Below are 17,931 nucleotides of genomic sequence, written 5' to 3' on the forward strand. Positions count from 1 at the left end.
CCTTCCTTGCCTAGTTTCCAACAGACCTCACAACCTCTGAGGATGCCTGCCATAGATGTGGGCGAAATGTCAGGAGAAATCACATTCAAAGCACCCCCGACAGATGGCCATCCAGCCTCTGCTTAAAAGCCTCCAAAGAAGGAGCCTCCACCACAGTCTGGGGCAGAGAGTTTCACTGCCGAACAGCTCTCACAGTGAGGAAGTTCTTCCTGATGTTCAGGTGGAATCTCCTTTCCTGTTTGAAGCCATTGTTCATCATTCCTAGTATGCAGGGCAGCAGAAAACAAGCTTGCTCCCTTTTTGTTTGATCAATTCTGGATAAGATGCATCATGATGATATGCATATGTTGAAATGTAAAGGCACTTCATGTAATATTCTATAATATTTGATGCTCTGTTTAAATCCCACAATTCCATCTTCACTTTCCTTAATGAGCAGTAAACTATTGCTTTCTATTTCACCTAAAACAAAGAAAGGGCAAACTGAGATGTGGTATGTCTTTGCTTTGCAAACTTAAATTTGAAAATTGTGATTTCTGTGATTGCAAGGAAAATGTAAATAATAGTTTACTGGTTTAGAGGAAATGATAAGATAAGTTTTGCTTCACACTTGTAAAGGAAATACAGTAATGAGATGCGGTGAGAAGAGGTAGATGTTTGTGAACACAAGCCTGCTTCAAAGGTTCTTCATGCAATGCCAGAGATTTGACACTGTAGTTTAGCCAATCTAATTTAACTGTTCTTTGATTTTTAGGGTTACCATGATTGCAATTCTATACAGACAATCCCTGAGTTACAAACATCTGACTTACAAATGAACAGTGGTGAGACAACAGGAAGTGTTATCTACCTCTAGGAAGGAAACTTCACTCCTGAAAAAGTTATTATCATGGCAAAAAGGTGTCTCGGCTGAAGCTTTATCACCAATCCTTGTTTCCAGAACAAGCATTTTTTTTCAAAATCGGTTTCTCACAGGAACAAAAAGCGAGGTGAAATCTGTTGAACAGGGTCACAGACATCAAAATAAACACCACAGAAATGTTAACTCTTTCCTATGATCTCCAGTGCGTAGGAAATATATATATATGCAGTTACACTTTTAAAATGTACCTGTTCCGACTTACAAACAAATTCAGCTTAACAACAAACCTACAAAACCTATCTTGTTCGTAACTTGGGGACTGCCTGTATCTGCATGAAAGCCGAATGCATGCCTTGTTAGATTCACTGAAACTTAGATGTGAACAGATATGCATAGTATGAGCATCTCTGCCGGTATATAATTGCCTGTATATAATTTTAAGGTAGACACTATATCTGCTGGAAAAGTAGAAGGGTTTGATAATGTTAAGTTTTATCTCCTGAACCACAATGCTTTTTCTACTTGCAAGAAGGGTCTTTCTGTCTGGAACACGTTGCTTCGGTTCTCAAAGCCTTTGTTGTCATTCCAACTGAGACTAACATTTGTCTGTTTATACTGTAAGGTCTAGAGATCTGTGTACTTCTTGTATTATCAGTCTTTGGATGTCTAATCTCATCAACTGCTTTGGGAGATTTACAACTATATTTCCCTATTTTCATGGTTTTATAAAGCATTTTTCCTTCTGCTGTTGCCAGATCTTTGCTCAGATAAGAGAATTTTCTTATATTGATGTGTCTGCTCTGCAAATAGCTACTTTAAAAATTCTTCCCAGTAATTGATTTCTATCAGTTCACATAAAATAACTACTTATTCTAGTCAGTTCACATAAAATAACTACTTGTTCAAAATCATAATTAGTTAGAAATAAATACTAATAACAGACAATCCTTTTAAAATGTTAAAATAAATCTTCAAAGCAATCTCAGGCTGAAGATACAATTAATAATAAACAAACATGTAGCTAGTTGATTTTCAGATAAGATCATGAATGTAACACTCATACAGCATAATGAAATTTGAATTAAGAAAAATCATACAGAACCTACCTTGTTCGTAACTTGGGGACTGCCTGTATTGATACTTCATTTCCATCAACTAGACATGTTCCTGAAGTGTAAAGATCCTGAATTGTAAAGTTCTCTCCATTGTTGTTAATGCTGGGCTGTAAAACAATCCGATAGGAAGAAAACAAACTCATTTGAGATTTGCTGGAGAAGAGGTCTGCAGATACTATGGACTATTTAAAAGACAGTTAATGGGTGAGGTCATCCGGAGTTTTGGAGTGTGGTGCCATCTCTACGCAGATGACACCCAACTCTACTACTCTTTTCACCAAACTCCAAGGAAGCCCCCCAGATACTGAACCAGTGCTTGGCAGCTGTGATGGGCTGGATGAGGGCGAATAAGCTGAAGCTTAATCCCGACAAGACAGAGGTCCTCCAGGTCAGTCGCATGCCTGATCGGGGTATTGGGTGGCAACCTGTGCTTGACGGGGTCGCACTCCCCCTGAAGGCGCAGGTCCGTAGCTTGGGGGTCCTCCTGGACTCATCGCTGACACTTGATGCTCAGGTGTCGGCGGTGGCTGGGAGGGCCTTTGCACAACTAAAACTTGTGCGCCAGCTGCGACCATACCTCGTGAAGTCTGACTTGGCCATGGTGGTTCATGCCTTAGTTACCTCTAGATTGGATTATTGCAATGCGCTCTACGTGGGGCTGCCCTTGAAGACGGCCCGGAAACTTCAATTAGTTCAACGCTCGGCAGTCTTGGTTCTAACGGGAGCCCAATACAGAGAACGGTCAACCCTCCTGTTTAAGGAGCTCCACTGGCTGCCGCTTATTTTCCGGACCCAATTCAAAGTGCTGGTGATCACCTATAAAGCTCAAAACGGTTTGGGACCCATCTACCTTCGGGATCGTCTCTCCCCCTACGAACCTGTACGGTCTCTTCGGTCATCGGGGGAGGCCCTCCTCTCGCTCCCGCCAGCATCGCAAGCGCGGTTGGTGGGGACGAGGGACAGGGCCTTCTCTGTAGTGGGCCCCCGGTTATGGAATTTGCTGCCTAGGGATATCAGGCAAGCCCCCACCTTGATGGCATTTCGGAAGAGTCTGAAAACTTGGCTTTTCACTCAGGCCTTTGGTTAAGATCATCTTTTTTCCATCACAATTATTATGCTCCTCGACCTTTTGCACTGGACGCTCTTCCCGATTCCTGATTGATTGATATTACTCAGGACTCCTCCCTACCGTACCTAATGTGACCTTAAATGATTCTAATGTACTTTATCCATTTATGAATTTGTTACCCATAATGTGCACCGTACACTTTGCTTATCCACTATTGCAACCTCATTGTTTTATCCTGATGTTTTAATTCTGCGTTGTGTTTTTTAACTTATTGTGTATATTTTTTATTGGTTTTGTTTTTGTTCTGATGTTTTATATTTTATCATTGTTTGTATTTTGATTTTGCTGTAAGCCGCCCCGAGTCCCCTTTGGGGGAGATGGAGGCGGGATACAAATAAACTTATTATTATTATTATTATTATTATTATTATTATTATTATTATTATTCTAGAATAAATCAGACCTGCACTTTCCCTAAAAGCCATGATGACTTTATTAGGCTATTATACAGTGGTCATGTCATAAGAATAGATGATTTACTAAAAAAAGATAACACTTTGTAAGGTTGGACAGTACAGAAAGTGGAAAACCACATTGTAGATGGATAGATTTAATCAAGGGAGCCAATTCTTTAATTTTCAATAAGCTTTTATTGGCATATATGTATATCAAGACAGTGTAAAATGCAGAGTATATTATACAATAAAAAAATAGAAAAACTTCACGTTTGTCAAACATTCAATTTGCAGACTTCGTTTAGAAACCTTGTCACTGTGAGACAGCAGTTAAAATCTTGGGAATTTAAAAGCATGAGTACTTTGTCTGGCTCTGATTGGTGTTTCATAAAATCTATAGCTTGCAGTAGCAAGTTTGTTCTTAATTCCTGGTATAGTGGGCAGTGGAGAAGAATATGTGGGATGGAGTCCAGCTGTCCTGAGCTGCAGAGACAGAGCCTCTTGTCGCTCGGTAATCTGTTGAGCCTTCCTCTATGAAGTGGGGATGGCATAATGTTGAATCTGGCCAGTATATAGGCTCTCCTGTATATGGGGTTAGTGAGCACTGTAATATAATAGGCAGGATTTCCCTGAGTGAATGGAATTGCCATGTTCATTGACGAACAAGATTTATTGGCCAGGCTCTTTAGTTGTTGGTGGTCCATTGCTAGCAGCCTCTCTTTAATGCGGGTAAAAGTCTCAGTGAAAGTTAGTATATTTAAGTAGTTGCGATCATAGCCCAGTTTCTTGACCTTTGCTAGGACTGTTGTGCACCATTTTGAGTGGTGGAGTTCGCTCAAGGTGAGTTGGGTCAACGAGTTACTGGAGCTGTGGAAGTAAATATGTAACCAAAATTTTATGATCGTTAACCAAATGGTGGCCTCTATAGAGCATTGGCCAGATTCTAAACATAGAGCTGCGAATGGAACGCAATTTGGTATGCCAAATAGTTTGTGCAGGAATTTTGAATTAAATGATCTAATGGCACTGTTATTTGGGGTTAGCCAAATAGCGGCTCCATAGAGTATTGGTGCTCTCACCTTTGCTTGAAAGACTTGCAGGGCTGGGGGAATATATTGGTTGCCCCTGGAGTGGTAGAACCTCCTGATGGCACTGGTACTTGATTGGGCCCGGGCCAGTGTGTATTTTAAATGAGTGGACCACGACAAGTTGTTGCTAAACAAGAGCCCTAGCTATTTTAAAATTTTTACTTGCTCAATGTAGTGGCCCTTTACCTTCCAGACTTGCTTTTTGTTGCTTTGCCCAAAAACCAAGATCTTGGCTTTGCCATAGTTCACCTGGAGGTAATTTGTATCGCAGAAATCAATAAACCTATGCAGGAGTCTTTTTCATCCCACATGGGAGAGGGATAGTAGGGCTGCATCGTCTGCAAATAACAGGAGAGGAACATGCTTTGGGCCAAGGAAGCCAATTCAAAGCCAGTTGATAAGGACAAATACAAACATTTGCCTCCAGTGCAAAATATTTGGTGAGTTACTAGGCATGTGATAGTATTTGATGTGCACATTCACATCAAGGCCATAGCCAGAAAAAAAGGGGGGGGGGGTTAAAACATTTTTTAAGCGAATCATGAAGAGTAGTTCCATAATGCAAAATGATTTAGAAATCAGGCTCCATTGATAAACTTCAGTGGACACTCAAGACAGATAAACTTCAGTGGACACTCATGGGGATTTGGTTAATCAGTTAAAATTCATGAGTAAACCAGTTTTTTTAAAAACGTGAAACATTTCGGGTTACAGCCTTGGTTACAGCCCTGGCTCACGTTAATGTTCCTATATACAAGCAAGGAAATGCATGCATAGAACTAATATGTGACCTATATTTGTGCCAAGTGCCTTCTATCTCTTGGCAATAGATACAAATTGATCCATATCAGAAGATTGTAAACACATTCACCCAATTAATAATAAATAAAATGTGCTTATTTTTGTTCATGGTAAGAATATGACAGTTCAGATGATATGGTTAAAATATTCTAAAGCAGTTGTTCTCAACCTGGGGTCCCCAGATGTTTTTGGCCTACAACTTCCAGAAATCCCAGCCAGTTTATCAATTGTTAGGATTTCTGGGAGTTGAAGGCCAAAAACATATGAGGACTGCAGTTTGAGAACCACTGTTCTAAAGCAGCATGTGGAAAATGCAGCTTGGAAGTGGAGGGTGGTCTTCTTTGCTTTCAGGCTTCTATGTATAAGTTCTTCATCTGTTACTGGGAACCGAATTTTGAACAATGGAGCTTTTGCAGGAATCAACATTGCAATCAAATAAAGACAACGAGAGAGTAAATAATGAGTTACAAGGAAGGAAAAAGAGGGTTGGGATGTAATAGGTGAATGTGGAATTATCAAAACTCAAGCAGGCGTATATCTCTTTTGAAGCTCAACACTGGTACAGACTGAACACTTCTTCCCTTTTCATGAATTCTGAAAAACTCCAAAATCTAACATTGTCATTTTTTTTCTTTCTAATAGTTACACAAGGTACACAAGGTTAACTTCTTGCAGAAAATAATTAAAATATTGTATAAAACTATCTTCAAACTATGTATATAAGCTAAATGAATTTTGTGTGTAGATTTGGGTCTCATATCTAAGATTAGGTACCTATATACAAATGTCAAATCCCAAAACAGTTCTGGTCCCAAGCATTTTGGATGAGGGATACTTAATTTCCACTGATGGGAGGATAAAATCATGAACGTTGGATAAGCAAATATGTTGGATAATAAGGAGGGATTAAGGAAAAACCTATTAAACATCAAATTAGGTTATGATTTTACAAATTAAGCACTCAAACATCATGTTATACAACAAATTTGACAGAAAAAGTAGTTCAATACGAAATAATGCTATGTGGTAATTACTGTATTTACGAATTTAGCACCAAAATATCACGATTTATTGAAAACACTGACTACAAAAATGTGTTGGATAATCCAGAATGTTGGATAAGCGAGTGTTGGATAAGTGAGACTCTACTGTACTGTATTTACGAATTTAGCACCAAAATATCATGATATATTGAAAACATTGACTACAAAAATGCATTGGATAATCCAGAACATTGGATAAGTGAGTGTTGGATAAGTGAGACTCTACTGTAGTTAAATTCTTTCCTCTAATGTAAAGGTAAGGCCTCAAGGAAATACATGCCCTGAGGAATACAATACTTAACTGCATTACAGGAAGTATAAATATATGCCTTGAGCAATACAGTACTTAACTGCATTAGATGGAGCTATAAAACTTTTACTAATCTCCATGCATATCCAAAATTTGGTGTGTTATGAAGCTTATTAAATAAATCCTATAACAACTCTGTTATTTGTGAAACCTATTAAAAGATGGGGACTCCGGCGAGCTGCACATGGCCCTTGTGGTGGGGGCAGGTGAAGAAAACCCTCAATTCCTCCATTTCTGGATCTATACTTCCGATATAATGCATCCATGTTTATCTGCTCTAAGTCCTAGGAGTGCCTCAACATGGAAGTTGTAGTTTGATGAGGCACCAAAACCCATTAACAGTGATGGCTAAAGACTTTGTAAAACTACAACTCCCATGTTTACATAGCATTGAACTATGGTAGTTGAGATGGTTGTCAAACTGCATTCATTCTACAGTGTAGATTAGGCATGGGCAAACTTCGGCCCTCCAGGTGTTTTGAACTTCAATTCCCACAATACCGGCTGTTAGGAATTGTGGGAGATGAAGTCCAAAACACCTGGAAGACCGAAATTTGTCCATGCCTGATGTAGATGCACCCAAGTGTTTTGATTTCTTGACATTCGGATTAATGCTGAGCCAAGGTGTAAAAAACCCTGAACTATCAGAATTATGCTTAGAACATTAGAATTTGTTGCAATTTTGCAGAATCCGCATATTCAGTGGTTCTCCATTTAATCTAATGGTTAGAAACATATATTCTGTTTCTTATAAGATGAGAGGTCCCGTTAAAATACTTTATACAGTTAACGTTGCTGCCTCACAAATCAATTGTTCATTAATACTTTTGAAAATATGATGCAGGCATTGACTCCCCCCTGCGCCTTATGCTTTGCCTGCCAGTTGTGGGTGGGCAACTTGGCTGCTTTCACTATATCAGCTATTGCAGCGATCGCAATAGCTTTAGTTATATTAGATTATATCACTAAGAGTGTGGCAGTTATTGGATAACTCAGGGCCCATCCAGACAGGTCCATATCCCAGTTATCATCAGCGGCATCCAAATGACACCTCCGGTAAGAACAAATTAACCAGGTTTCCCTGGCTTGTTCCGAATTAATTTGATGCTCCATTAGATCCAGGACTTTCTGAAAGGCCCAAGTCTAATGGGGTATTGGACCTGTGGGGACTCACTTCCAATTAGTCCTGGTACTACCTGGGGGTGAGTCCCCACAGCCACATCGCTTCTATGAGCTTCCAAAAGTCCAGAGGATCGGGCTGACACCCATCCACTCCCTTAAAGCCCTCAATTTCGCCCTAAAAGTTAAGTAAAACATACCTGGCCACCAAAACTTTCCTCTTTGTGCCCGGAGACTGGGGGGAGGGGAGGAAGGATTTTCCTCCTTGCCCCTCCCATCTCAAGCATCATTTCCTCGCCCGCCAGGAGGATGTGAGGAGGAAAGTTATGGCCCAGATACATTTTATTTAACTTTTAGGGCAAAATTGGGGGGGTTCCGGGATGGCTGAATGCCATCTGGATGGCATGTAGCCAAACCCCTCCCCCCAGGAAAGCTTGGGATTTTGGGGGGTCTGTGAGGACTGAAATCTGTGCCAAAGCGGGTTTTTTAAGCCTCCTTCAGCATGGATTTTAGTCCTGTCTGGAAGCACCGTCCTGGGTAAATAACAAAATACAGAGTAAATAACAAAATAGATAGATCAAATTGAAGCCCTGAGTGAATGTATAGCTGTCTAGTTCCTACGGTATTTTGTGCTTTATTGGATTTACTGTCCTAATAATTAAGAATCAGATATACAGGAGGAAATTCTTATCTAAATTACCTTAATGTAGTGATGTATACAATCCAATTGTAGTTTTTAAGGGGAAAAAATAGGTCAACACATTCTTGTGGCGCACTTTACAAGTTGGGTTTGTGTCTTTAGATCTAGTTGTCAGTAGAAGATGAAATACAGATTTAGTTTCTTCAAGAGGAAATACGTTTTTATCTCATATAGGAAGCTCTCATCACTGAAAAAATGTCCGTAAACATAAATTATAAATTGTTCAGGAGCCAAGAGAAGGAAACTAACTGTAGGAAAGAAAAGATCACATTTATTATCTCATGTTGATAAGTGTTTATAGAACAAGAAAAAAACTATCCCTTGGGAATCTCACTGTAAAATAGCCCAGTTGGTTTGAATTAGGTTTCCATGTGAAATACAGCTTTCTCTTTCTCTCTCATTTCTTTAATTGCTATTATGGGAAAGTAAACTGAAGATTTTCTGAGTGATAGATAGCAGATATCTACACATGAATAGATTTTGAACACAAAGAAAACTATATCTTAAGCCTCTTGTTCTCACTCAATGTAATATATATGAAGCAGGATGTCCTAATAGAGTCAGGTTACGGATATGAGGTTTTAGACCTAGTTGAAGGTGAAATAGTGGCCAAAATAGGTATAATTTTGGACTGAATCTTTGAATCTTTGAAACTTTCCATTTAGATTGTATTTTTTAATTCTGTATTGTTTCTGGCATTGAACGTGATGCAGGAATAGCAGTCTGTCTAGGGCCTAGACAGCTAGACCAGATTTGTGGGAACTGAGGCCCCTTCTACACTGCCCTATATCTTATGATCCCAGATTATCTCCTTATCCCAGACTATATGGCAGTGGAGACTCATGTAATCCAATTCAAATCAGATAATCTGGGAGGAACTGCTTTATTTGGTTCCTCTGGTGGTAGTGGCAGAAGAAGAATTGGCTGCAGGCTTATTTGGGAACCTGTTGTGGTGAGGTTAAGGTTGTTAGTAGAGTTTTCACTCTGGTTTGCCAGGGAAACATAAAGTTGTTTCTGTGGTGTGCCATAAAGACATTGGATCTTTCACTGCCTTCTTTCATCCATGATCACTTTGTGTTTTATGGTCCTCAGGAGAATGGGTTGGGGTTATTTGCTTGTAATATAGTTCCTAGTTTTAATTTCCCATGTTGTAACTTGATTAGCAATTGTGGCATTGCATCAGAAGGAGGAACATGGCCTATGTACATATCCATAAAGTGTCCTAAGTGGAATCTCATGTTTTGCCATCCTGAGGGTTGGCATCCCCCAGCAGTTTTCTCAGTTCTCAGCCTGACATCCTTCTCATAGTCATGTAGACTTTCTATTACTTTCGAAATAGATCTGTCCTATCCTTTGTTTTTTTACTCAAACTAAGTCTTTACTGGTTTAAGGGGTAATTTTTTTTCAAATATGCATGCATGTTTTGGGATACACAATAAAACATTTACATTTTGGGATACACAGTAAAAAAGTGAATTAATCCCACTATGGGGATAATATCAGTGAATTTAGGGGTCAATTGTGCCAGTTTCTACCTAATTAGATGTATTACTTGGATAAGGACCTTCCTGTGGTCATATTCCTAACCTGATTGAAAGTTGAACTGCTTAGATCTGCATATAAACTTAAAGAAATTGGGAGGTTGTATGTCATTGTTTTCAAATTCATGTTTTCAACAAGACAATCCAAAACAATATGTATTGAATATTTCAGTTGATCTACTCAATTGTAAGGTATGCAAATCCAAGCAAATAATAATCATTTGTTTTTGTTTGTTTGTTTAATAAGGTGAGTTCTTGGGTGACATGGCTGATTCTGACAGCAGGCTCTATGGAAGAAAAACGAGACGTCTTCTCTTATGTAGTCCATGTGGCAAAATGCTGCTGGAACATGGGCAACTACAACGCTGTCATGGAGTTCTTGGCAGGACTAAGGTACTTGCAGCTCATTCTTCAAATGATGGAGACTCAGAGATAGATTACATTGCAGCTTCTGTTACAAACAGCTGTTCTTTAAAAAAAAATAAACCATGAACAGCACTCCATCAGTCACTATGCAAAACAATGTTCTGTTGCCAAGTTGCATCATTTATCTTGTCCGGAGAGTTTATGAAAGCTGTTTTGGGAAAACTGAATGAAACAGAGAGCAGAAGCTGCATTACACGAAAGAGAGGTCTTTTCTCAGAATACTCTTAATGACAGTGCATTTATTTTTCATAATGATAAACATGCTTTTAAAAAAGAAATGCAATACTATCTTTCTGGTAGAAAGAGCCAATATAAGAATTAAAAGAAAGAATATACAATTTAAATAGAGATTTCTTCTTGCATAACATAATGTTTTTAGAATTTCCCCCTTTTTTTATTGACATTGTTATTTATTGATAATGACAACAAATGTTGCTATTTATACTTAACTGTCTTTATACTTTACTGTTTTTAACTGTTGAATTAGATTGTCATATGTTTATTATGTTTTTAAATGTTTTTAGATGGTTAACTCTGTTGTTGTTGTTGGACTTGTCCCGCTTGTAAGCCGCCTCGAGTCCCTTCGGGGAGATGGTGGCAGGATATAAAAATAAAATTATTAAAGTTATTATTATTTGTTTTTTCCTATGCTTTCAAACTCATTTATGCTCAACCCAATTCCCTACATTATTTTTAGGACTTTTTAGTATGAGAACAGCAAAAGACAGAAAAGGATTTAGGAAGGACAGGAAGAGTTACAGACTAAAAGGAACAAAAGAATAGAAAAGACAATTTGTTTGTTTTAGGTAATATTCTGTGAGCGAGTCATACTAACTGTAATAAAACGTCTATTTGGAAGCCTAAAGCAATCACTGAGGGTCAGTTCATTTTCATTATTAACTATATCTGACAATCTCAAATTCTTGGCTAAGAAAGCATTTTTTTATATACAGTAAAAACCCCATAGGAGCCCCGGTGGCGAAGTGCGTTAAAGCACTGAGCTGGAAACCGAAAGGTCCCAGGTTCAAATCCCAGGAGCGGCGTGAGCAGCCACTGTTAGCTCCAGCTCCTGCCAACTTAGCAGTTCGAAAACATGCCAATGTGACTAGATCAATAGGTACCGCTCCGGCGGGAAGGTAACGGCGCTCCATGCAGTCATGCCAGCCACATGACCTTGGAGGTGTCTACGGACAATGCCGGCTCTTCGGCTTAGCAATGGAGATGAGTACCAACCCCCAGAGTCAGACATGACTGGACTTAACGTCAGGGGAAACCTTTACCTTTACCTAAAACCCCCATATCCCCAGGGGATGTGTTCCCAGATTTCGGGTGGATATGTGAAACAACAGGTAATAGCAGACATACATTTCAAAGAAAAGAATGATTATGGTACTGCAAAGAGGGTGAAACTTGCATAGAAGACTTTAGGTGACTTAATGGCGCAATGGGCTAAACCCTTGTGCCGGCAGGACTACTAACTTGAAGATTGGGTTGCTGACCTGAAGTTGCCCATTCTAATCTGGGGAACTCCCTCTGTCAGCTACAGCTCCATGTGGGGACATGGAAGAAGCCTCCCAAAAAGATGGTAAAACATCAAACATCCAGGCATTCCCTGGGCAACATTCTTGCAGGTGGCCAATTCTCTCACTCCTGACATGAAAAAACTGAATAAATGAAAATTTATATCAGCTCTGTGGATATGGTGATTGCATTGTATTTACAAATAATTCTGTTAAATATTTTAAAGAAACCTTGCTTTTCACAATTATATATGTTGAGTATTATAAGTAACTATTAAGTGTGTTGTTTTCATTTTTTAAGAATCAGTGGTAATGAACTTTGAATGTAATCACTTTTACCTCTAGGAAGCTTGGTTTGAACTACAAAACTTTAATATAAAATTTACGTACATTTCCATCCAAAATAGGTCAAGAAAAGTTTTAAAAATGTGGCAATTCATGGACCAGTCTGATATTGAAACGATGCGGAGCTTGAAAGATGCTATGGCACAGCATGAATCATCCTCCGAATACAGAAAAGTTGTCAACAGAGCTCTGAATATACCCGGCTGTAAAGTTGTCCCTTTCTGTGGTGTCTTTTTAAAAGAACTCTGTGAAGTTTTGGATGGGGCTGCAAGTCTCATCAGACTTTGTCCTCAATATAACTCTCAGGATGAAACACTGGAGGTAAACTAATGAGAGAGAAAACAGTTGCAACTACAGGCAGTCCGCAAGTTACAAAAGAAAGGTTCTGTAGGTTTGTGCTAAAGTTGGATTTGTATGTAAGTCAGAACAGGTATATTTTGAAGTGTAACTCCAGCCACAAATATATATAATTTTAGTTTTGGATAGCATAGGAAAGGGTTAACACTCCTGTGACATTTGCTTTGATATCTACTCCTGTTCAGAAGATTTCACATCACTTTCTGTCCCTGCAAGAATCAGATTCTGAAAATTTTGGCTTGTTATGAAAACATGGATTGGTGAGAAAATTCAGTGGAGACACCTTTTCCCCATGATTACTCTTTCAGAAGTTAATTTCCCTTCCAAGGGGTTGATTTGTCTCTCTGTTTCACCATCATTCTTAACTGTGAGTCATATGTAAGTCAGATGTTTGTAACTCAGGGGCTGCCTGTATTGTCTAAAATGTTTATCTAAAATGTCTTTATTTTTTTTAAATGATAAATTTGCAGTACAACATGGACTTTTTTAGTTTGTTGCAGAATATAATGGGCAAGATAACTATTTGCAGCGGGTAGGCCGAGATGGCTTACATAGCGTGGAAAAGGAATCAGCAGCTAACTACATATTTCAGACGATTCGGAGCTGCAATCGGAGTTTGGAATCTGAAGATGGAGAAGATAATTTTATTGAAGATGAAGGTGGAAGTTCCAGAAGAAATTCTTTGAAGGACAGAAACCGCTATCTGTAAGGTTATAAGAGATTGATATATGTGTATATCTGTGTGGAAGACAAAAAAAAATTATATTACAAAATAAAAAATCTCAGTCACATACACATACACAAGTCAGCTTGTTTCAACCAATCATGGTTTGAACTTGACTTGTTTTCACTAACAATAATTCTTATGAATGATAATGGCAAAGTGCAGCTAATTTAAGATGTAAGTGAAAGCTCACAAATCATCTTTGCAGTCTCACTATAGATCAGTGGTTCCCAACATTTGTTTTAACTAGGGACCACTTTGACTCTGCAACATTAGTACCAAAAGGGTTACAAATCAGTTTTTCGTCAACTTTAGATTCAGTTTGGTTATTTGGGGTACTGGTTCAGAAAGGAGCAGAAATAAAATACTAAAATAAATAAATAAATAAAGAGGAAGGAGGTTCGCAGACCGGATTTTCGTTCTCACGGCCCACTGCTGGGCTGCAGCTCATGGGTTGGGAACCACTGCTATAGATGGAGGGTGAACTATGAAAACTAGGCTTGTTCTCTAATGCTAAATTATAGTGTTGATTATACACTATAATGCCAGCCACATGACCTTGGAGGTGTCTAGAGATAACGCACGCTCTTCAGCTTAGAAATGGAGATGAGCGCCAACCCCCAGAGTCGGACACAACTAAACTTAATGTCAGGGGAAAATCTTTACCTTTACCCTAGACCAGGGGTCCTCAAACTTTTTAAATGGAGGGCCGGTTCATGGTCCCTCAGACTGTTGGCGGGACGGACTGTGATGAAATTGTCCAAAATCAGGATTGTTGTTTTTGTGTGCCTTCAAGTCATTTCAGAGTTAGGTCAACCCTAAGTCTAAAGTTTAGGGACAGAGGACAGGGCCATGGGTCTTAGTTTGGGGACCCCTGATCCTGATGATCTCATAAGACCATAGGTAAGCAAAGAGACCGCCAAAGACCATCTAGGTGGTCTCATAAGACCATAGGTAAGGAAAGGGACCTTCAAAGGCCATCTAGATGATCTTATCAGGCCACCAGAAGACCATAGATAAGGAAAGGGACCTCAAAGACCATCTAGATGGTTTCATAAGACCAAAGGTAAGGAAAGTGATCTCCAAAAGCCATCTAGATGGTCTCATAAGGCCGTAACTAAGCAAAGAGACTTTCAAAGACCATCTAAATGATCTCATAAGATCATAGGTAAGCAAAGAGACCTCCAAAGACCAGGTAGACTTAGGTCAACCCTAATTCTAAAGTTTAGGACAGGGGCCGGGTCAATGACCTTGGAGGGCCGCATCTGGCCCCCGGGCCTTAGTTTGGGGACCCCTGCCCTAGACCAATAAACTAATTTTTTTTGGTTTTGTATACGTTTTCTGGATTTGAATGTTCTTGCTATCTAAAAATATTAATGGTGAGAACAACCTTTTTTTGTAAGTGTCTATTTGACTGCAGTACTTCCCTTTACAGACTTTTTCTCATAGTTATGCATGGAATCATACACTCAGATGCTTGGAATCCTTCTCATTAAGTTTTATGTTCTCTCATGATGTAATTACTTCCAGGCAAAGCCCCTTCATCTTGTGCATGAAGCTTTTAGAAATGTACAGATACAACTAGGACTTAGTTAGTGATGCCAGGAATAGCACCATGGCATCTTTGTTGATCTTAGCTCAGAACATTATATCCTGTTGGAACAGTGTTCTGACCTAGTCAAAATAAAGGTTATTTATTATTGTTTGTAATCCCACTACTTTTAAGGACATGTTATCTGAGGTTCATAAATTATCTTAGAGAAATCTTATCAGCGGTAATAAACGCTTTGAATGTTCACCATAGAGTACAGTCATTCAGCACAGGTGTTGTTTTAATTGTGACATATGGGGTAGCTCGTGTTCTATGACCTTAGATCCCCTGTTTCTCTCTCTGTGGTGAGAAAAACCACTGAAAATCTAGAAGCACCATTCCCATAAATGAAAGATATACTGTTGGCCCTATGTATTCATGGATCTACGGATTTAACCACCCAATGCTAGAAAATATTCCCTCCCCACGAAAAAAATTCCAAAAAGCAGACTTTGATTTTGTCATATTATATAGAGACACCAATTTACTATGTCATTATAATGTAACAACAACAGCAATAATAAATATATTACCCGCCTCTCCATGTGGCTAGGGGTACAACATGGTTAAAACAGAGAGACAACACTATTAAAATATATATGACAAGATACATACAAGTAAAATACAGGTTAACATTTGCAAGTTAAAATTGACTGGGTAGGGCTGCCAATTGTATATAATGGGACTTCAGCTTCCAAGGATGGTCTTAAAATCTAATCCCAGAAGATAGCAAGGGCCCACTATAAAAGAATTATTGAAATTTTAATAGATCATATTCACTTCTGCTAGAGGTATACTCACAGTGAGAATTATACTTGCTATGTGTACAAGTAAAACATAATTCATCAGTTGACATCTGTGAAATGTCAACTGTGGACTGTGTTTTGGACCAGACCATGCAATCTGATCATTGAGTTTGAATGCCTCCAGACAAGGTATTGTCTCTAGTGGCATTTTGCTAATAGCCAAACCAACACTGCAGATGGATCAATTTTCTTTCCTCCTCACTACTCCGCCTCCACCTGCCATGCATTGGCTCTGCAGGGTTATGAAACCTCCTGGAGCAGATTTGGGGTTAATGAAGGTAAATACATGTGGGTGGTAGGGATGAAAACACTAGAAAGTTCACTTGAGTAACATTGAATTTATTCCAATTGACTTCCTTAAAACATGGAATTTTCATCCCCATTTGTGAACTTCCATATTTTTTCTTATAAGAAATAATCTGTTAGCCTATAAGAAATACAGGCTAGGGGCACAATTTATTTTATCTGATACTGCTTGTAGTCTGCTATTTAAAAGTGCATACTATCTCTCTCAGCCTCATTTTAGGGGGCTGATGTAATTTGGCAGAGATATACTGCCAAATAATCATATTATCAACCAGAAGTTACCACAGAGTTCTCCTCAATGACCTCTCTTTCAGGGCAACACTATGATAGGTTTTCATTTCAATTGGGTTTGCTATTATCCATGGTGTCCTGTTTCCATGGCCAGAACATATTTCCCATGGATACTGGGGTCAGTAGTATAATTGTAATTTGTAGACTGCAACATCTGATAGTTAAAAATCCCAAACACCAATCACATACAATTTGGATGAACAGTAACTATTTAGAAGTTACGTTGATTCCATGCCGAAGAGTCCTATTATCTTTAAACAGAAGAAAATTGATATGGGAAATTAGATTAGTTATGGGGTACATTTAACATATATATGATAAAGGATTCAAATGTATGTTTGCTCAGAAAATCTGTATAATGAAATAGCTTTATTTATGAGTATGTATGCTAATGGAACATTTGTAATAACTTGGTTTCCATGCAGGTTTATAACTGGAGATCTATCAGATTCTGAAAGCGATCTTTTTGAGCAATCCAGAGAATGGACCCCACCAGCAGCTGAAGAGCAGCAGCAAGCATTCTGCCATGGAATAGAACTCATTCCTTGGTATGTTCTGTCAATTAGAGCTGATGTCCATCAGTTCCTGCTGCAAGGTGCAACCGTCATACATTATGACCAAGAAACACATTTTTCAGCACGATGTTTTCTTCAGCTTCAACCTGATAATAGTACATTGACATGGACGAAACCTACCACTGCTTGCTGTACAAATTCAAAAATGAGACTAAATATGCTCGGTACCACTGCTGAACTTGGGAAATTTCAATTTCTTGGCAATACTGGAATAAATGGATTGGTGGAGGGCTGCTTAGACCTGTTCTCAGCAAAGGCAGTGTATATGGGGCACTCTGGCATTGATATGCATTCTGTGTGCATTCAGAATAAACTTTGTAATATGTCTCTTGAAGAGAATGGTGTGACACTATTATATGGACTTCAAACTACTGAAAATAAGTTGCTGCACTTTGTAGCTCCAAAATATACTGCCAAAATGCTTTTTGATGGATTGCTGGAATTAATTTGTGCTACAAGGAAGATGAAGAAATTCCCTGATCAGAGACTACAATGGCTGCGAAAACAATATGTTAGCCTTTACCAGGTAAAATAATGTGATTATCTCACAAATGGAGTAAGTACCATACTGCTCCGACTGAGCTTATGCAATCATTTCTTCTATAGTTGAAATTATCACTTGTGATTTCTTTTTCTGAGATGTTTCAGTATGGATCAATTTAGGTTAATTGGTGTCCATAGGGGATTGTACGTGCATGTCATTACAGAAACTGAACATGAAATTATTCTCTTCAAAGTGCCATCAGAGAAGGGGTGGTTTGTAAAAAAAAAAAAAGGGGGCCAGTACTTTACTGTCCGGCCCTGCTAAGTTACCAATTTCCAGAAAGCTGAGTGTGATGGCAGTAATCTCGTCCATTGAAAGATCTCACTGCAAGATGTTGTGGCAC

At 38.8% G+C, this 17,931-nt stretch overlaps 1 protein-coding gene across 6 annotated transcripts in view; it reads left to right on the forward strand.

The window, feature by feature from the left end:
• The window catches only part of plce1 (phospholipase C epsilon 1), a 245,765-nt gene that overhangs the window by 170,601 nt on the left and 57,233 nt on the right, over positions 1 to 17,931 (forward strand). For all 6 annotated transcript variants that reach the window (XM_062976167.1, XM_062976168.1, XM_008115322.3 and 3 more), the window contains 4 exons: positions 10,351 to 10,496; positions 12,457 to 12,715; positions 13,242 to 13,456; positions 16,895 to 17,570. In XM_062976167.1, the coding sequence (XP_062832237.1) occupies positions 10,351 to 10,496; positions 12,457 to 12,715; positions 13,242 to 13,456; positions 16,895 to 17,570 (1,296 nt within the window). The remainder of the gene's footprint in view (positions 1 to 10,350; positions 10,497 to 12,456; positions 12,716 to 13,241; positions 13,457 to 16,894; positions 17,571 to 17,931) is intronic.

The sequence above is a fragment of the Anolis carolinensis genome, chromosome 3, assembly GCF_035594765.1.
Source record: "Anolis carolinensis isolate JA03-04 chromosome 3, rAnoCar3.1.pri, whole genome shotgun sequence".
In the NCBI taxonomy this organism is placed as follows: domain Eukaryota; kingdom Metazoa; phylum Chordata; class Lepidosauria; order Squamata; family Dactyloidae; genus Anolis; species Anolis carolinensis.